Here is a 21,636-nt window from a genome sequence, read left to right on the forward strand (position 1 = left end):
ATCATAACATATTTTATACCTTCAGTTTCCATTTAGCATTACTTAATACTTAACCAATGGACTGTTGATTGGCAAAACATGGTAAATACATGGTTACACCGGCCCACTTGAAATCTTACAATTAGTTTCTTTATGACTTGGTCTCTTTCGGTAAGCATGGCTTTTAATTCTGTAATCATCTGTATATCTTCTGGTTTTGATTCTCTCATTAGGTATTTTTCTTCCATTTCTTCTAGTCTGAAAACAAGAAATCTTTAGTTCATCGATAGGACTCACATTCTTCTGTAATACCTACATTTTCCAATTACTCCAGTTGAACACATACAAAATTTAAAACCTAACTTTTTTCCTTACAACTTTTCAGTCTAATAACATGAGACTGTTTCAATAGCTATAGTGTTATTAAAGGCTCGAATGGGGTAGATGATGTTATCAAAGACTTTATGGGTTACTTTCAGAAGAATTAACTCATTGTAAGTCATTCAACAGTGTGTGGGGATGAGGTGAGGTAAGCCCTGTAGAAGAAATGATATACTGAATAATACTAATCTTTAAATATCGGTTTGATGCTGCAATGATTGTCTCATTATCAGGAGAACTTACCAAAATATACTCCTGTGTGATGACATAAGGCTTGATAACATACAAAAAAGGGACAAGATACAGAGGAAAGGGAAACAAAGGACACATACATGACATCATTCTTCCCCGGTTTATGGGAAACACAATTTAAAAATTCTGTATTATCAGCTAATACACATACACTGTAAAAAAACGGTTCATCAGATAAGATGGCAGGGCAGAATGAAGAGGCAAATGGAAACTGCTGGCTCAGGGGTGTAGGGGAGAAACAGTTTCCGTTTTAGAAAATTTAAATAATTATAGCCATTAAAAAACTTACTGTTTTCAAAGTCAAAGGACAGAACTTAAGCTCAGTAAAATCATGGGAATGAAGATGCACAGAAAAATTTATTCATCCAACAAACAGTAACTTCTGGACAATGTATCTTCTAGGAATCAGTGCACCCCCCAATTCTAGAGGAGTAGAAAAATCTGTGTATTTTAGGAATTTTAGTAAACTCCTCCACTAACTCAAGCCCAAGCTAAAGTTCTAGTCTGGAGGGTTTGGGGGAGATACGTGGGTAAAGAGAAGTTGTGGGGTTAGGAACTGACTGATTTAGGATTAGTGGGAACTTTGTCACTGTAGTTAGTCTGAGGCTAGTTTTACTATTTTTTATTCTTTTGTGACAATGCAGATTGAATGAAAAATGTGCTTTACTAGGCTCACATAAAGGGACCTTGGATTTTATGATATGTCGTTTTATGGGGAAAATTTTTAAGAAGCTTGAGAAACAATGATCTAAGTCAAGGAAAAAGGCATGGGTTTAATACCAGAGTAACCACAAGATGTCACTGTGGTACTTTATCGTTAAAACAAAATACAAGATTTTTGAACTGCTTTCTGTAGCTGAACAAGAATACCTGGCAGTAAATGGTCACTAAAAACCTAAATTTAATGCCTTATTTAAAACTATTATCAAGAAAAAAAAAACAATAAAAAATAGAACTATAATGTCTGTCGTTTTGTTCTAGTAAAATGGGAAGTTAAGGTAACCGCCTTAACTTTTTGCTCTGAGCCAAATCTAGTGTATGTTTTCATTTAGTTTAAACATGCTTTACCTAAAAAATTATTATAAATTAATATCATAAAAAACTTAAAGAGATACCTTGATTTTAAAGGGAAAAAATAAGTTGAAGAAACAATTTATATTAACACAAATGGGAAAGCATTAAAGGAGAGAACAAGTAATATGATCTGCAAATATATTTCCAAAATTATTAAGTCTTTCAAAATTCTAACAGGAAGAACATTGGTATTACTTTGATCCATTTCAAACCAACACTGGTCAACAATCTCCCTTTCTTCAGCTGTCCCAGTCAGCTCTCTAGGCCAGCACTGTTTCTCAAAGACTAGGTCTCAACAACTGGTGGTATAGGAAATTATCTTACTTTGTTCTCCTTTAATCTTTCTGGTCACAAGAAGGAAACAATCTTAGTGTAGAAACAACCTTTACAACTATGCCTGTTACCCTGTTTCACACAACTCAGGCTGGTCTGCAGCAGCAATAGCGAGCTAGAATGTATATACTGTTTATTTTCACAGAATTTACATTTATATAATTATAAATGTAGCTTCTATTTAGAAAAATGGATACAATTTTTCAGTAGTGATAATGGTTTTATGCGGAAATAATCAAGTTTTCCTGTTAAATTTTTAAGTTACAATGAGTCAATTAAAAATATGAAAATAGTATCAAAGGTAGCCAGAAATGACCAAATTCTGAAAGGCTAAAGCCTGGGAAATACTGCCGTTAGAGAAACAAGTTTATATCATCTTTTACTCAAAATGTAGATTTCCATTAAAAGTAATACAGAAAGAAAACAAGTAAAACATAAACATATATAATTACTAACTAGGTCACTGTTGGATTCTCTCCAGGCATGAATGCTCTGATTGTTTTTTTTGGGGGGGGGATGGGGGGGTTCTGACAATATATAGGTCAATGTCTAGGGTTCATGGACAACACAAACCAAAAATATGAATACGTAAAAAAGCTGTATAAAATATATAAAAAAGTTTTCAAGGTGGCAGTTCTCCTATGTTTTTAAAAAATAATTGACAAAGTCAGTAAATTGAGATCTCAGGCCAAACAACAGTATGGCACACATCTATTTTAGAATCTCAATTGTATAAGGATAAACTCTATTATACCATCCACTCTATAGTTTAAGGAAAGAAATATATATATAATCAAAGAAGTTTAATGTTGAGCCTTTCTTTCCCCATCATTTATGGGCATGGACTCTGATGCACAACAATAGAAATACTTTTTCCTTACCTCACAAAGCTTATGAACCCAACCCAAATGGTAATTTAAAAATCAAACAACAACAAAAATGATTAGGGTATTATAGATAAAGGAGCTCAAATAACTTTTAAAGATTCTGATATGGTGGAGTGCTTCTTTTCAATCAGGGACTGCAGACCTACTTAAAAGCCCCATACAGAAACTCAGTGCTTCCCCAAAGAAGAAACTATCTTTTTGTTTCAGTAGTGAGAAGTTAATGTAAACTTGGGACAATCAATAATAATCTCTGAACCCCTTTTTACATAATAAAGATCTGTCATGATCCCAAGTTCTACATGTTTAAAGTTCTCTCTTTCTCTCTCTCTCTCTAAGATTTTATTTATTTATGAGAGAGAGAGAGGCAGAGACACAGGCAGAGGGAGAAGCAGGCTCTATTCAGGGAGCGCGACATGGGACTCGATCTCGCCCTGAGACGCCCTGGCAGACGCTCAACTGCTGAGCCACTCAGGCATCCCTTAAAGTTCTTCAAAACAGCCCATTTTTCACTTGTTTCTACAACAAACAAAAACTGTGACATATTAGACACAAGGTTTTTACTACTATACCTCTCAGAAAAATAAGACAATTTCTATAGAATGTCCAAAACGCTAAGACTTTAGTATCCAGCACTAGAAAAGGGGTTTTCTACTAATCATTCCATACGAGCTACAGAACGCATTACCATTTCTACAACGTTTAGAAGGTACCTTCTGTTTTTTAAAATGTTATTCCCCTCTTCCCTGGAGTCCAAGCAGGATTTGGGGTGGGAACAGAAGCAAGAAGCTTCCCTTCCAGCTGCTCCAGAGGCCCCTCCACTCCAGGATTCAGTCTCACCCCTGTTCCTCCAGGCCTTCCACTATCACCCACTTCTACGAATCCACAGGGCTTTTTTTAATGTCAAAGATTTAAAGTCACTGCATCTGTATCTTTGGGGTAAATCCCCAGCAGTGCAATTGCTGGGTCGTAGAGCAGATCTATTTTTAACTCTTTGAGGAACCTCCACACAGTCTTCCAGAGTGGCTGCACCAGTTCACATTACCACCAACAGTTCAAGAGCGTTCCCCTTTCTCCACATCCTCTCCAACATTTGTTGTTTTCTGTCTTGTTAATTTTCCCCATTCACCCCGATATTTATAGTAGCAGTGTCCACAATAGCCAAACTGTGGAAGGAGCCTTGGTGTCCATTGAAAGATGAATGTATAAAGAAGCTGTGGTCTATGTATACAATGGAACATTCCTCAGCCATTAGAAACGACAAATACCCACCATTTGCTTCGATGTGGATGGACCTGGAGGGTATTATGCTGAGTGAAATAAGTCAATCGGAGAACGACAAACATTATATGGTCTGATTCATTTGGGGAATATAAAAAATAGTGAAAGGAATAAAGGGGAAAGGAGAAAAAATGAGTGGGAAATATCAGAAAGGGAGACAGAACATGAGAGACTCCCTAACTCTGGGAAATGAACTAGGGGTGGTAGAAAGGGAGGTGGGCGGGGGGGGGGGGGGGTGTGACTGGGTGATGGGCACTGAGGGGGGTACTTGATGGGATGAGCACTGGGTGTTACTCTATATGTTGGCAAATTGAACACCAATTTAAAAAAAATAAAAAACAAATAGATTTAAAGTCAGCAATGCAGTTTGCTAGGAACTTCAGTTCCTACCCTGAGGCTGCGAATATTCAAATATGGTTGTGTTCCCCCCCCTCACCCCCACCTCCTTGCCCTGCAGCTCCTTAAGCAGGAGTGCACTCTCCCTGCACCACTTCTGACAAAATCTTAGCCATTTGACAGATCCAAGCAGGCTGCATTTAAGGATATGGAAAAAATCCAGGTGTCTAAAACTGTGCTTTCCAATACGGTAGCCACTAGTCCATACTTGGCTATTTACATTTGAGTTAATTAAAATTATATGAAAAATACAAGTCCTTGATTGCACTAGTCACAATTCAAATGCTCAACTGCTGTGTGTGGCTAGTAACAACTGTACTGGACAGGGCACATATAGGGCATTTTCATTAGCACAGATAATCTACCGGACAGCACTGGTCTAAATACATTTGTGTGTATGTTTGGTTTAACTAGAAGAATAAATACCTTAGCTAGAGACTAATTTTAGGTTAGTGGTAGTTTTCTGGTGAAAAAAGAAATAGAGCTGGTTACCATGGACCTAGCTGAGGTATAAAACAAATGGTTTATCTAGAAAAGCGGATAAAATATTTGACTCATGAGTAATACTAATTCTTCGATTGTTAAAAATTATCATGGGATTCCAGGGTGGCTCAGGGATTGAGCGCCTGCCTTTAGGCTCAGGGTGTGATCTGGGTCTGGGGATCAAGTCCCACCCACATCGGGTTCCCAGCATGGAGCCTGCTTCTCCCTCTGCCTAGGTCTCTGCCTCTCTCGTGAATAAATAAAGTCTTAAAAAAATTATTATAACATAGAAAAACTAAGTTATTTACTATCTACTGAAAGTTCATAATGTTTAAAATCACATAAGAGAATAAAGTAGAAACAAACCTTTAATCTTTGTAAATTAACATTCCTAAGGAGACAGGACACACGGACAGACAGAGGTCATTCTTTTTGTGAACAGGTTTTTGCAGACAGTGAAGAGGGGGTGCCAGGATTTCAGCCTCTGTCCAATGAGTAACACAGCCCAGGAGAAGGGAAAAAGTAGGGTTTATTGTAACTAATTTTTGCAAAATGTCTAAGGTTATGAGCTCTTACTGTGGCTCAAAAGGATTTAAAAATTACCTCCTAAACCGCAAATACTTAAAATCACTGTGACTGGGAAAACGATCTCGTGGTTTCAAGTGTAACTTCATAAAGTGGTAAATGTTATAGGGAAGCCTCAAAAAATTCACTCGAGGAAACATTCGAGTGCCTACTAATGTGAAAATTCTGTGTGTATCCATTAGAGGGTACTTCACCTCAGGAGCCATTGAAGTAACTGCCAATCACTGGGGGGTCTGTTTTTTGTTTCAGCATAAGTGAATGTGAGTATATATGTTACCCATTACCCATATGTAACAGTATTTACTACAAAGCTTACTTAGTCTAATGTGTAAGATGTGAGAAGATGATTTTTAGATTGGGGGAAGGTAATCCAGGTAGTTTTGAGGTTCTTCTATGTAAACATAGAAGAACCTTAGAAGGAAACTGAGGTCAGTGTGGCCGACATGGGAGGAAAAGGCACAGTGTCACAAGGAGTTTTAAATTTCACTTTGAGACTAGGGTTGATGTGATTAGTCACTATTTTGACTTTACTGAAGTATGTGGAGATATTTATATATTTTTATGCAGCTTTTAAAACTGACTAGAAGAAGAGAGACTAGAGGTGAATATATAAACCATTTGGAGCAGCAGCTTAGAATAGATTAATTCTGAGAGCATTTAAGTTGGACCAGAGTTTAGGCCTCAGAGACAGGAGTGAATGCTATTTGCATATTCTGTAACAGTTTTTAAGTATGTGGGAAAGAGAAGGGCTATTAAATACTTTCTTAAAATATTAAGCAATAATTAGAAATCTTGGTTTTAACAATATTGGAGTTACTATATACGAATAGTAACTATTTCTGATGTTTTACTTTCATTAATTTCTTAAATTAAATGCTTGCTTGTAGGAATTCTAACAACATCTATACAGAGTATAAAACATAAAAAGGAAGATTTTGCTTTTCCCCACCTCCAATACCCTCTAATCCACTCCCTAGAGGGAAGTACTGTCATTAAAATTTTGTATTCGTTTAAGATCTTTTGATATTTGTATATAAAATATGTATTATTAGTGTATGTATAGGATCATAATATTCCTTTAGGCCACAATATACTCTTTTTCCTTAACAGTATATAATGGACATCTTTAGGGTTTTCACGTGGCATTATATAGTTCATGATTCTGAGGGACAGGTCTTAGGCAGATTGTCCTAGTGGGACTGTGGCAGTAGCAGCTGAAAATCACTCAACTGTCTTATCCTTGTTAACGAAAATATCACACTGCAGTTACCATTGGTAATATAGCACTTACGTTTTCTTTTTTAAGGATCAATTAGATTTAAAAGAGTAATCTGAGGTTAGACAGAGTCTCCTCAGTTTATTTCCCACATATGAATTTTCTTTAATGTAATATGACTTACGACACTTGTAAAGCTGCATTTATTTCCTTGAGTAGCTCGTTAGTCTTATTAAAATCTGCCCGCATGATATTTTTCTCTCTGAGGTGGTCTGCTGTCATGACATCCAGCTCTTTTTCAAGTCTCTTGTTTAAATCTTGTTCATGCAACCTGTTTAATTTATTTTTAGTTAAGAAAATGTTATTCTGAGGTCAAGCTTTCAAAACTTTCTATTTTCTACCAGATTTGAAATGATTTTAGGTATAATATATAGAAAATTAATGGAAACAGCCTAAAGTAAGTTACTTACTTTGCTCTAATCTTCTGGCTTGCTGAAGTTGTCTCCTTTAATGCTTTTTAAATTATATTTTATAAAGATTTTAGTTAATTATATAATTTCCAAAGTTAATGAATGCATACATATTACTCAAAATACAAACACTTCATCTATGTTCTAAATTATAGCAGTCAGCAAATAAAGAAGTGGTCTTCAGTATCTACTAGAAGGCAGCCTAGCCAGAAAAATAGGCATGTACTGCTAACTACTATACAGCAGTCTTTCAGATAACACTGTATATTTCTTCTGTTGTAATTAATGACATACCTCATCTGTTGGTTAGATTCACTTCGTATTCTGAGAATTTCTTTCCCCTTAAATTCCAATTCTTTGGTTAGGGCACTTATATTTTCATGAAGGTGCTGTACCTCCTTATCCAAGTCTGAGATGTGATGTTCTCTGTGCCTTAATTCCTCTTGTAGATCTGTTATCCTACACATATGTTCCTTACTCTGCAAAACACAAATAATTTTTTTTTAAGTAAGCTTTGTGCAGGGCTTGAACTCATGGCCTTGAGATCAAGAGCCACATGCCTACTGATGGAGAAAGCCAGATGCCCCTAAAAATAATTCTTAAAGATTTTCTAATATTTGCTTTCTGCATTTATCTAAGGGAAAGGAAATTACATAGTAGCATGTCAAATGTAATGACATTGCTTCAAAAGCAAACCACTGAAATAAAATCTAAAGTCCTCTTCTTATCCCATATATAAGAAGTGTTTATACGGATACAGTTTATATGGATAATATCATGGTGTCAAGAGGCCCAAAAGACCATAAAAGCACATCTCCCTCACATTTTACAGATGAGAAAACCAGTATCCAAGAGAGATCTGTCTAAGGATGATTTATAATGAATAGCAGAGCTGAGATTAGAATGCAGGGCTCCTACAATAAAATGCTGGCACCATTGTCCTTTCATTTAAAAAGGCCCTGTGTCTAGCGGGGCCATCCCGACACACACACACACACACACACACACACACACACACACACACACACACACAGTGGCTCAGAGAGCAGTCTGCTTAGTACTGATGTAACAGTTATCCTGTCTGAAATATGATAAGCTCTCTTCCAATTTCCTAGAAGTTAGTTTCCTACAATGTCTAGCTAGACATTGTCAATTTCAGTGTCAGCCTAGTTAAAAGAAAATATAACTTCCCTCCATGATTATAAAGTGGCTTTTTTAAAACTTCATAGCAATGAAGAGAAAATTTGAGCTGATCATTTAACATAGCTAAAGACTAACAAAGTGAAAGTTTTAAGCCTAACAAATGATGGCCTTCATTGCACTGTGCCTAAAAATCCATCCATCCAGACATTTAAGATCATAAATTCTCTGATTCAAGTAAGTACACTTGGCCAAAGAGTAAAGTCTAAAAAGCATATGTAGTACCTGTGCTAGAGTGATACCGAAATATCAGTTATTCTTTTTCTTGAGGACCTGATGCTCCCATAGTTATGCTATCCAGCACGACTATTTAAATCAAGTTTAAATTTTTTAAAATTAAACAAAACCAGACACATAGTCACACTAGACATATTTGGCCCATGTGGCCAGTGACGACCATAGTGGATAGCACAGATATAAAACGGTCCACCATCTCAGTAAGTTCTACAGACAGTAGTACTGTTTCATAGTATTCTGTTTTCACTTTGTATTATTTATATTTCATTGTTCTCAAGATGCAAGTAGAATTCAAAACAATTAAAAAGTCATAAAATAAAATGTAATTTTATGACCAATATACAAAATCAAACTACCCATTTCCCTTTAAAAATAAGACTCTTCAGCATAGATGGTAAATTAATAACTAGTGAAAATACTAGTCATTACAAAGTAATTTTCAAAAAATTTTGAACAATCTATTCACATTTAAGGAATCATCACATAGCAGAATGTTCTTCTTTACCTGTCTTCTGCTGATGTCTACACTTCGCTCTAATTCCATTTTAGCAGCTGCCAATTCTTGATGATGACTATGCCGTAACAAATCAATTGCAGCTGCATGTTGATGGTTTAGTTCTGAGCGTAAGGAGGCTGGGGAAAAAAAAGCTTTTGTGTATTTTAGAAATATTGATACTTTACATAAAAATTATACAGAATATAATATTTTTTAAAATTAGGACACTTATGTATGCCCATTAAAATATCCCAGACTGTCACAGAAATACCATGGATTTAGAGGCCATCTACCTTTGGTAAGGACAAGAAAATTTTCAACTGCTCAAATGGATCCATTTAAGCTTTTAGTTTGACAGTAAGGTGCTAATGGAAATGAATTGTTTTTAACTTTTCTCATTTGCTATTGGAATAACATTTTAGAACTGAACAGTACCATAACATATATTCACTTAGGAAGCAACTTCCCACTCAGGCAAAAATTCTTCCACAATAGTGCTGAAAGATGTTAAACACTAGCTGGTGAATGCTTTGATTTGTAAGGCATCATTTTTATTTGAATTTGAGATTATTTCATATGATCCACATTTATTGAAGGCCGGGTACTATACCAAGGGGGAACAAAATATCACCCTGTTCTAATAACTGCACAGGCTAGAGGGAATTACATGGGATAGTAGAGATTGCTGAAGTTACAGCAATAACCAAGGTGAAAAATTATATGACCGTGAACTGAGTATGACAAAAGGACTAAAGAAGAGGGAAGAGACATAGGGAATATTTAAGTGAAGGAACTAACAGGATGTGAAAACAAAAGAAAAAAGTTAAATGCATCTTCTAGCTTCCTGGCTTGGGCAACTGGGTAAACAGTAATACTATAAAACAGTAATACAATAAAAACTATTAAGAGAATTTTTGGGGAAAAAAACAAACAGAAGGAAAATGAGATGGTAGGAATAAAAAGTTACTGACCACCACCAAAAAAACCCTCCAAAAACTCTTTACATACACATACAGTTTTTCTTCAAATCTCAACGGATCTCCTTATGAAAAGGGCAGTGATTTGAATACTTCAAAGATTAAAATCCCATAAAAAATACCTGAAAAACACCTAAACAAAAGTCAGACCTAAACATGAGTTTTCTCCTAAAGACAAAATCCTGATGTGCAGAAAACCCAAATGCCTATCAAGTATAAGGACATGTGGTCCCATGTCTATGTACTCCTTTTAGTCACTTGAGAGTGGAAAGTGTCAAGGTCCTGACTCTGTTTAGTTCCTTAATGGTAGGTGGAAGCACCAGTGACTGTTGCTTACATAGCCAGAATATGGAGAAAGGTGAGGGGACCTCACCCCACTGTTGCTATTCCATTCATACTTGGATATTCATTTTCAAAGTTGAAATTTGTGTTTCAAAAATTAAAAATAAAACTGTTGATTTCATGTTGAATTTTAAAGTAGAACATATAAATAAATATGACAAGATTATAATCCTTTCAAAATACCAAGCATAGGCCAGCCCGGGTAGCCCAGCAGTTTGGCACTGGGGTATGATCCTGGAGACCCGGGATCAAGTCCCACATCGGGCTCCCTACATGGAGTCTGCTTCTCTCTCTGCCTGTGTCTCTGCCTCTCTCTGTCTGTCATGAATAAATAAATAAAAGCTTAAAAAAATACCAAGCATAGCCTTTCCTTCATCTTCTAATTCAAACCGAAGAGTCTGAAGTTCCTGTTCCATTTCTATCCGGAAGCCCTCCATTGACTCTCTGTGTGCATCTTTTAATGACTGAAGCTCTGCAGAATGTTTTTGTTGTAAATGATTTTCAAGAGCCTAAAATAGGAGAAACATACTCGAATTATTATTCTAGAATACAGGAAGGAAAATACAAACAAAATAAAAATTACTAAAACTCGTTTAAGAAAAACAAGGCATTTGTAATTCATTTTCAAGAAAATATCAGAAAGGGAGACAGAACAAAAAGACTCCTAACTCTGGGAAACGAACTAGGGGTGGTGGAAAGGGAGGAGGGCGGGGGGTGGGGGTGAATGGGTGACGGGCACTGAGGGGGGCACTTGACGGGATGAGCACTGGGTGTTATTCTGTATGTTGGTAAATTGAACACCAATAAAAAATAAATTTATTTTAAAAAAAAGAAAATTAGATATAAGATAATGAACTTTAGAAAATAAATTAGTAGGGTCACTTCAGTAAAACAATCTTTATGAAACCAATTTGATTCAATCTAGTGTGTCTGAAGTGGGATATGGATGGGCCTTTTTCCTAAGGTGGTTTGCAAATAAAGTCATTGTCTGAAGCTGCAGACGGGGGTAAGCCACCAAAATTAATGCATAATTCCTCTGTGTGCACAAACTTAAGAGAGGAAAGAAAGGAGGGGGCATTAACAAGAAAAGATCTCCTTCTGATCAGAAAGAGATCTTTACGACTCCAACCTTATTAAATATTTTGTAGCAACTTTCTATAGGCATTTGCAAACAGAAGCAAAGCTGTAAGAGTAGGTAAAACAAACAAACAAAAAAACGTAAAACAAACATCTCATGTTAGTTCTAGAAGTCTAACCAGAGAAAATGGACATGTGGCTAAGATTAAGAAAAGATATGTGGCCATAGGAAAAAAAAAAAAGAGCTCAGGGTACTTCAAATTTAGAGACTGAACTGTGCCAGGAAGGGGTTTTCTTACCATAACCTGCAACATGAAAGGTTTCTGGGAAAGAAACCATGTTGAAATTAGGGTTATATTTCTTTAACCATTACTCTAAAATACCGTTTTTATAAATTAATATTTGGCTACTTATACTGTTTCTTAAGTGTTTTATTTCTGAAAAGTAAAGCATAGGTTTCTTTAAATATAGTAAAATAAAAGACTTTTAGTTTAGATGTTAGTTACATAGGTAGCTTGACTACCTAATGACAACAATAAAATTATAGGTTCTGATTTCTTTTGAAAAGAGACTAAATGCGTAAAATTAAAGTACTGATACGAGAGCTTACGTGTTCTAATTCACAAACGATATCAATGAATAGGTTATATACCAATCAAGCCTAGTTGTGTGTATGTGCTGTATTAAAGTACAGTTGACATACAGTATTAGGTTCAGCTATATAACAAAACGATTCAACATTTATAAACTCCACGAAATCATTGCCATGATTGTCTAGTTTCATCTGTCACCATACAAAGTTATTACAATAGTACTGACTACATTCCCTGTGCTGTACATCCCCATGTCTGGTTTTATAACTGGAAATTTGTACCTCTTAATCCCTGTCACCTATTTTGCCCATTCCCCCACCACCTCCCCTCTGGCAACCACCAGTTTGTTCTCTGTATTTATAAGTCTATTTAGGCTTTGTTTGTTCATTTGTTTTGCTTTTAAAAATTTCTGCATATAGGGATCCCTGGGTGGCACAGCGGTTTGGCGCCTGCCTTTGGCCCAGGGCGCGATCCTGGAGACCTGGGATCGAATCCCACGTCGGGCTCCCGGTGCAGGGAGCCTGCTTCTCCCTCTGCCTGTGTCTCTGCCTCTCCCTCTCTCTCTGTGTGACTATCATAAATAAATAAGAATTAAAAAAAAAAATTCTGAATCTCTTTAAAAAGAAAAATTTCTGCATATAAGTGAAATACAGTATTTGCCTTTCTCTAACTTACTTCACTTTGTATAATTCCCCCTAAGTCATCCATGTTGTTACAAATGGCAAAATTTCAACTCTTTTTCATGGCTGAGTAATATTCCATTGTAGGTGTAGATACTACATCTTCATTGGATACTTAGCCTGCTACCATATCTTGGCTATTTTAAATAATACTGCTGTAAACATGGGGGTAAATGTATCCCTCTGAATTAGTTTTTGTATTCTTTGGGTAAATACCTAATAGTGCAATTGTCAGATTATAGGGTAGTTCTATTTTTAACTTTCTGAGGAAACTCCATACTGGTTTCCATAGTGGCTGCACCAGATTGCATTTCTACCACCAGAGCAAGAGAGTTCCTTTTTCTCCACATCCTCGCTAACACCAGTTGTTTCCTGTGTCACTGATTTTAGCCCTTCTGGCAGGCGTGAGGTGATACCTCATTCTAATTTTGGTTGGCATTTCCCTGTAAGTGACATTGAGCATCTTTCCATGGGTCTATTGGCCATCTGGATGTCTTTTTGGAGAAATGTCTGTTCATGTCTTCTGCCCATTTTTAATTAGATTATTTGTTTCTTGGGTGTTGAGTTACATAAGTTCTTTATATATTTTACATATTAATCCTTTATCAGATATGTCACTTGTAAATATCTTCTTCCATTCAGTGTTCCCTTCATTGTGCAGAAGCTTCCTTTTTTGATGTAGTCTTAAGAGTTTATTTTTGCTTTTGTATCCTTTGCCTCAGGGAACCTATCTAGAAAAAAATTGCCACGGCTCTTTTGGGATTGTTATGGTTTCAGGTCTCACATTTAGGTTTTTAATCCATTTTTAATTTATTTTTATGTATGGTGTAATAAAGTGGTCCAGTTTTTCCCAACACCATTTGCTGAAAAGACATTTTCCCATTGGATATTCTTGCCTGCTTTGTCAAAGTTTAAATGACCACTTTTGGGTTTATTTCTGGAATTCTATTCTGTTCCATTTATCTGTGTGTCTATTTTTATGCCAGTACCAAAATGTTTTGATTACCACAGTTTTGTAATATAACTTGATATCTGGAATTGTGATGCCTCCACATTTGCTTTGCTTTTTTCAAGACTGCTATAGCTATCTGGGATCTTTTGTGATTCCATACAAATTTTAGGTAATGTTTATTCTAGTTCTGTGAAAAATGCTGTTGGTATTTTGATAGGGATTGCATTAGATGTGCAGATTGCTTTGGACAGTATAGATATTTTAACATTTGTTCTTACAATCCAGGAGCATTTGGAATGTCTTTCCATTTCTCTGTGTCATCTTTCGTTTTTTTCATCAGTGTTTTAAGTTTTCAGAGACTAGGTCTCTCATGTCTTCAGTTAGGTTTATTCCTTATTACTTTTGCTACAATTATAAATAGTATTGTTTTCTTACTTTCATTTTCTGCTATCTCATTAGTGTATAGAAATGCAACGGATTTCTCCACATTAATTCTGTATCCTATGATTTTACTAAATTCATTTATCAATGCTAGCAGTTTTTTTGGTGGTCATTCAGGTTTTCACTATACAGTATTCTCATATATACACCATATCATATCATCTGCAAATAGTAAAAGTTTTACTTCTTCCTTCTCAATTTGGATCCCTATTATTTCTTATTGTTGTCTGACTGCTGTGGCTAGGACTTCCAGTACTATACTATAAAAGTGGTGAGAGCAGATATCCTTGTCTTGTTCCTGGCCTTAGAGTACAGGCTTTGTTTTTCCCCATTTTGGGTGTTAGCTGTGGGTTTTTCATATGTAGCCTTTATTATGTTGAGGTGGGTTTCTTCTAAACCAACTTTTTGTTGAAGGTTTTTATTGGGAATCAGTTTTATATTTTGTCAAATGCTTTTCCTACATCTCTTGATATGATCATATGGTTCTTATCTTTTCTCTTACTGATGTGATGGGTTTTCTGTATAAGGTATCATGTCATCTGCAAATAGTGATAGCTTTACTTCTTCCTTATCAATTTGGATGCCATTTCTTTATTTTTCTTGTCTGATTGCTGTGGCTATGTTGAATAAAAGTGGCAAGAATGGGCTTCCTTGTCTTGGTCTTAGAGGAAAAGCTTTTAGCTTTTCATTGTTAAGTATGATGTTAGCTGTGGGTTTGTCATATGTGGGCTTTAATACATTGAAGCAGATTCTTTTTATACCTACTCTTTTGAGACTTTCTATCATGAATGTTGAATTTTGTCAAATGCTTTTCCTACATCTATTGAGATGATCATGTGATTTTTTTTTTTTTTACCCTTCATTTATTAACGTAGTAACTACACTGACTTGCAGGTCTTGAACCATCCTTGTATCCCTGGAATAAATCCCATGTGATCATGGTGTACAGATTTTTTTCAATGTATTGTTAAGTTTGGTTTGTTAATATTTTAACAGTTTTTGCATTTATAATAATCAGGGATAGTGGAAATAAGGCCTAATTTTTAACCAAAGAAACTTCCTTATCTTTCTAGACAAGATCAAAAGATCACAACTTACTGTATAGGCAGTTATTTTTAAAGGAATATGACTTTTTTGTTTTAATAATTTTTTATAGCATACCACTTCTTAAAATAGTTGTCTGCACCAAATAAAGGATTAAAAGCAAGCTATATCGGTAATAACTATGTATAGTGAAAATTATTGTTAGTAAAACTTTGTTTTTCTATTGAATCTTTACCTTAATTATAAGATCCTTAGAAGAAGCTGAAAAATACAGTGTAAAGAAATAATCTGAACCAAAATAATCACACTAAGACTATGTCAAACTAGTGTTTTCACAGAGAAAAAAGTAAGGGATATGGGAAGATTCTGGCATACAATTTGATTAACCCAATAATGTATCTATTTGATTTAAATCTCTCCTGAATGACTTGTCTGTTTCACTACTTTTCACATAGCCTTTGGGGCTGTATATAGGGAAAGGTACTATTTTTAAAATGTTTCTAAATTTCATTTCATTGTAAATTTTATATATAAGGGGGGAAAAGTGGGGCACCTGGGTGGCTCAGTGGTTGAGCATCTGCCTTTGGCTCAGGTCGTGATCCCAGGGTCCTGGGATCGAGTCCTATACAGGCTCCCTATGGGTTGCCTGTTGTCTCTAACTCTGTGTCTTTCATGAATAAATAAAATATTAAAAAAAGGGGGGGGGAATGTAAGGAAAAAATGTGGGATAAAAAAATATAAATTCCTTGGATAAATATGTCTTTTGTAGATCCAGCCTGAAAGAGAAAAATTAAAAATCTGATGAGAGATTATTAATAAAAGTCCAGAATAGTACTAAGTGATTATAGTGGTTACAGCTCAGGACTATGCTAAATTTATTTAACCACTGTTAACCATATGATAAACCAGATGGTGTATTAGTCTCATAATGAACTTGGAATTATGTTGGGAAACAAATAAAATGTCAGCCTTATTCAGCGTAACTGGTGTGTATGTTTAATCACTCTGACCCTCAGAAGTCAAGTTCTAGAAAACACAATGAAATAAAGCAATACATAGCTTGGAGGCAAAAAATGAATTCTTAAGAATTTGAAGGCTAATAATTATTAGGCTGTTGGATTACCTTTGAACATGTATCACATTAAACTTACTCTTTGTTCCTTTTCCTTTTCTTCTTCCATAGTTTGAAATGCAAGGACGTGTGCTTCTTTTAAAGATTTATGTCTCTGTTGATGTTGCTCCTCTAATTCTTCAAGCTCTTGTGTAAGTCGTTGTCGTTCTTGTGTAAATTGGGCTTGCAGCTGCTGCAAAGAAGTCTGAGACTGGGAAAGCTGCATCTCCAGATTCTGTTTCAGCAAGGAAATCTATGCCACAGAATGGTACAAAATGAAGAATAAATACAAGGCATATTTCACAAATGGCCATCTAAGGAAAAAAGCATTTCAAAGATATTAACTATAGTAAAATAATTGCCTTCACTAAGTATCCACTTAAAATGTTTTACAGCATATCATAGATATTTAATAATTACATATAATCACTTTTAATTCTATTTTTAGTAATTATCCTAAAATAGACTCTTTTAATTCTATTTTTAGTAATCCTAAAATAGACTCTTTTAAGGGTGTTAAGTTATGAATTCGCTAAAGAACACTGTAGCCCACAACTGGAAATACAGTGAACACCTATGTTACACTGCAATAAAAATTCAGAATATGAAATAAAAACACAACTAATGTTAATACACTTACTAGGTTATGGTGACTTCAAGGAGACAATATAAAATGTCAAACTGCTTATTTGTGAGGTGGTAAGGTTTAGTAGTTAAGAATGTGGGCTCTGAGTTAAAATCCTAGCTCTGCCACTTGCTATATTAATATCTCACTAAGCTGTGTGAGTTGAAGAGTGTTACTACAAATGGTTCACTTACAACAGCCCTGGCATGTAGTAAGTGCTCAATAAATGTTAACTTTTAAGGTTATTTGAGAATTTAAAAATTACTCTTTAAGATTTATCCATTTATAATTTAGAATGCTTATGTAAATAAAAAGGATTTTCACTTTGGAATCTTGACTTAATTCAAAGGATTTGCAAACCTTCAAGCTTTTTTAAAAGCCACAAACATCCCACAGCTTATATCCTCACAATGACAGGTACTCTTCTTTAAATATGCAGAACTGATTTATTACTCCTTTTGCACACAGACATCACCATTAATATGTCTGCATTGCTTCTGGGTGTTTTAAAATACTTAAAATGAAGTCCCTTATAAAGAATAAAAGCACAAAACACATGTGTAAGTATATATATGTTCACATATACATTTCATATAACCATTTAATCTCTGTTTTCTCATAAACAGGAAACTAACTTGGAACTAAACAACCATATTCTAATAGAAGTCTGAAGCTAAGAGGAACATAGGAGAATCAGATAAAAGTTGTCAAATGTGTTCCATAATTAGATAATAAGATGCTATATGTCTTTATATACAAGTAAAAACCATCTCTGTGGCCAAGAAGGCTGAGGGAGAGAGGAAACTGTGAGTTTTTTGCAAATGGAAAAGATTTTCTTTTGATTGATGGAAGGATATAGGATGCCTCAGATGTTTCACAAAGGAGAAGGGGCTTGGGAAAGAAAATGGGTGGAGAATCCCCAGAGATGCAGAAAATAAGAGAAAATAGGGAAATGCTGCAACAACAAATTATACTGTGTGACTTCTCAACATTTTATGCAAAGAAAATCAGGATGAAATGAATATTGAAGATAACCTAAAAGAAAAAGTAAATCATAAAAGGGTAAAAGGCAACAAAAATGTGTTTGTGAACACTAATGTGTAATTGGTAGGGTCATTTTCTTCCCAGTTAGTTGTCCTTGAAATAGAAAAGGTACCTGCCTACCCACTCTCTTCCCAAGTTCAACCCTTGATGGGGACCCAGTGTGGGGACCCACATGACTGCCTTGTCTCTAGTGACAACTTGTTAGAACATATACAGGAACGTTAGGAAAAGACTATGCTACATATAGGATATGATTGGTATTATAATGATTGATATTGTTAAAACTATTAATTGGCCTCTGGCCAAGTAAGGACTAAAATCCATTCAGTGAACAAACTGCTCACTAAAGTGTCTACCTTGATAGGCATCTGCATCAACTCAAACGGGCCACGTTTTTCCAATTTGCACACAGGTACCACATGCACTAATAGTAGCCCTGGGTCCAGTACTCCCAGTTAAGCGTGCACTTAGTTTAGTAAGAAGCCAACCAGTTTATAGCAATGTAGCTCATTTTCTGCAATACCCACTTCAGAAACTGACTGCATCAGAAAGAGCTCTTTTACATGTTAATTTGACTACAACTGACTCACACTTTTTAACTATTTAAGGATGAAATTTACATAGAAAGGTAATATTGAAAATGAGGTACCATAGTAATATAATAGATATTTAAAATCTAAGCACACTTTCAAACCTCTCTAGCTTAAATAAAATGCACTTAAGTTAAATATTTTACTTAATATTTTACACTTAGTATACTTTACCTTGAAAGAATTCCAAAGTATTATTTTTCTTTTTAGGATATAAGATTAATCTTTGTAACTATACTGGATAAAATATAAAGTATATGCAAAAAGACATTATCATGCAATGTAGTGTTCACATATACTTAGTTTAGATATTCTGTATTAGTAACTTTGAAAGCACACCAAATTAATATTAAAGCTATCTAAAATATCTGGATTCATGCTCAAGAACATAACATGAACTATATGCAGAAAGCCTTTATCATGCAATGCAACATCAAAACTTATTTTGTTCGTTTTATAAATAAATTAGTAGCACTGCATCATTCAACATGAAAATTACATGACACTTTAAAACAAATAATGAGCAAAGCAATGTAAAATGAACTAATGTTTTATAGCTATAATTTAAACAGCTGACTTTAGTATACTTTATGGATATGAAAATACATATTAATATAAAATTTCACTAATTCAAAATAAAAGAGAACAAAGATAGACTTTGTGTCAAATAGTTTGGGCAATCTTGATCAGTACTTTTATTACAGAATTATAGAAAGGTATTTGAATAAATGAGTGAAAATGGTTGTTCAAATTATATGTTCAAAGTATGTAGTATATTAGTTTCTATATATCTGTTTTAATTTAAAATTTTTTAAAAGATTTTATTTATTTACTAATGAGAGACACAGAGAAAGAGGCAGAGACAGAGGCAGAGGGAGAAGCAGGCTCCATGCAGGGAGCCTGATGTGGGACTCAATCCTGAGACCATGGGATCATGACCTGAGCCAAAGAAGATGCTCAACCACTGAGCCACCCAGGCGTTCTATAATTTTAAATTTTAATGCTTTTTATTTTGTTGGTTTCAAATAATAAATCAGATGAATCCTTATTTCAAAAACAAATTTATCTTCATTAAAAAAAAATCTTATCAAATGTGTTGGATATGAGTCATATAATATAGTCTCCTGATCAGTAGGTACAAGATACTTTGTAAACAATTTTAAAGGGCAATAGTAAATGCCACCCTTTGATCTCTACCACTTAAAACACTGATGTCTTTTTGAAAATACAGTGTAAAATTTTCAGAAAGACAGAAATTAAAATTAAAAACATATGGATACATTTTTCTGGAGAAAGGAAAGCTTCACCAATTTCCTACGGGGCAGTTTCACAAAGATTCTGTGCCATCACAGTACTGCATGAAAAAACACCCTCAAAATAGAAAATGAGTCAAATTTGAGGTACTGGATACAATAGGATGTTACCATGGGACGTGGAGTTATGTTAAGCCAAAATACTTATCAATTTTGATAGGAAAGGTCAACACAAATTCTTAGTCTAAACCATATGATAATTCAGTTCAATACTTTCAAATATATAAAGCAACATTAAAAACAGCTAATACAGGCTTAGAGGACAGTAAGGATAATTTATTACTATGTCAACAACTTATACAAATGTTCATATAAAATGTTTGAAGGTCCTTGAATATTTTAATTCCCCCTCCCCCCCTTTAACCACTAATTTGCTATTTTTGAAGAGTTGAGCTAAGAACGTCAATTTAAGCTTAGGGAAATTATGACCATTCTGAGAAAATTCTGAATTGTTCATAATTTCTTGGTATTTTTCTAAGAAAACCTCTAAACTGAATTTATTAAGAATCACCAACAATACCTACTTAATGTTCTTAAGATATTTCTGGAATATATTTTCAATCACCCTCTCATTCTTCGTTGAAAAAAATTAGAAAGCTTTTATAAAGGGCAAAGCTATCAATAACCACTTGTATTTTAGAACAAAGCAATATATAGCTGAAAATTTCTTGCATGGAAGGCTGGGAAAGAATGTGTGGAGGGAGTGGGTAGATGCTCACTCTGCTCAACACCACTGACAGGGTTATTTTGTTATTCTGGTGACAGAAGAGCTGATCCTCATGACTATGATGTTACAAAAGGAAAATTAATCTCCTTAATTAATGAGGATTTTATCGTGTCACCAACCCCTTTTAGTTTTTTCATAAGAGAGGAATCAAGGCATTCCCATTAGTTATTAATGATTTAACTTCAATTTAAAGTTGTTTTTTTAATTTATAATTATTTAAGAAAAGGTGACTATGTTGTCACATGTATTCTGAAGTACAATTAATTCTGATAATAATCTTACCTTATTTGGGTTCTTACTCCTATCCCAATTAGTACATAGGTCAAAAAGTCTGGTTTAATATAGTGATCATGCCCAAATTCTTACTATATGTGAATTTCTAAATGTAGCCTTATTTCACCAACATTGGAATATCTTTGTTGCTTATTCTTAAATATATTTTTAAATGGTGTTAAATGTATTCATGTTTTTAAGTAATCTCTCCACCTAATGTGGGGCTCAAACTCACAACCTCAAGAGTTGCATGCTCTACTTACTGAGCCAGCCAGGCATCTCTTTATTCGTGTATTTCTAATTATTTATTTTATTTTTTTATTTTTATTTAAGATTTTATTTATTTATTCATAGAGACGCAGAGATTGAGAGAGAGGCAGAGACACAGGCAGAGGGAGAAGCAGGCACCATGCAGAGAGCCCGATGTGGGACTCAATCCAGGATCCCCAGGATCACGCCCTGGGCTGCAGGCGCCGCTGCGCCACCGGGGGTGCCCTAATTATTTTTTATATAGAAAGCAAAGTTTAATATTAAAAATAGATAAAATGTTCTTTTCTTGCATAGTAAAAAGAATTTAGAG

The 21,636-nt window shown here is 34.8% G+C and overlaps 1 protein-coding gene and 1 long non-coding RNA gene across 11 annotated transcripts in view; one reads left to right on the forward strand and one right to left on the reverse strand.

The window, feature by feature from the left end:
* Window positions 1-17,440, forward strand: part of LOC140636602 (uncharacterized) — a 66,722-nt gene extending 49,282 nt beyond the window's left edge. The window contains exon 2 of the long non-coding RNA XR_012033821.1: window positions 16,557-17,440. This is a non-coding gene — a long non-coding RNA (uncharacterized lncRNA). The remainder of the gene's footprint in view (window positions 1-16,556) is intronic.
* Window positions 1-21,636, reverse strand: part of FAM184A (family with sequence similarity 184 member A) — a 106,560-nt gene that overhangs the window by 6,757 nt on the left and 78,167 nt on the right. For 6 of the 10 annotated variants that reach the window (XR_012033756.1, XM_072831910.1, XM_072831886.1 and 3 more), the window contains 6 exons: window positions 16,525-16,737; window positions 10,942-11,095; window positions 9,277-9,404; window positions 7,629-7,813; window positions 7,049-7,195; window positions 120-237 (listed from right to left, as the gene is read on the reverse strand). Coding sequence is in view for 8 of the 10 variants with exons in the window: in XM_072831910.1 (XP_072688011.1) it covers window positions 120-237; window positions 7,049-7,195; window positions 7,629-7,813; window positions 9,277-9,404; window positions 10,942-11,095; window positions 16,525-16,737 (945 nt within the window). In the remaining 2 variants the exon portion in view is untranslated. Of the gene's footprint in view, window positions 1-119; window positions 238-5,429; window positions 5,548-7,048; window positions 7,196-7,628; window positions 7,814-9,276; window positions 9,405-10,941; window positions 11,096-16,524; window positions 16,738-21,636 lie in introns of those variants that run through there. The other 4 variants (XM_072831902.1, XM_072831940.1, XM_072831895.1 and 1 more) reach the window with 2 other exon arrangements.

Source organism: Canis lupus, chromosome 1 (genome assembly GCF_048164855.1).
Source record: "Canis lupus baileyi chromosome 1, mCanLup2.hap1, whole genome shotgun sequence".
Classification (NCBI taxonomy): Eukaryota; Metazoa; Chordata; class Mammalia; order Carnivora; family Canidae; genus Canis; species Canis lupus.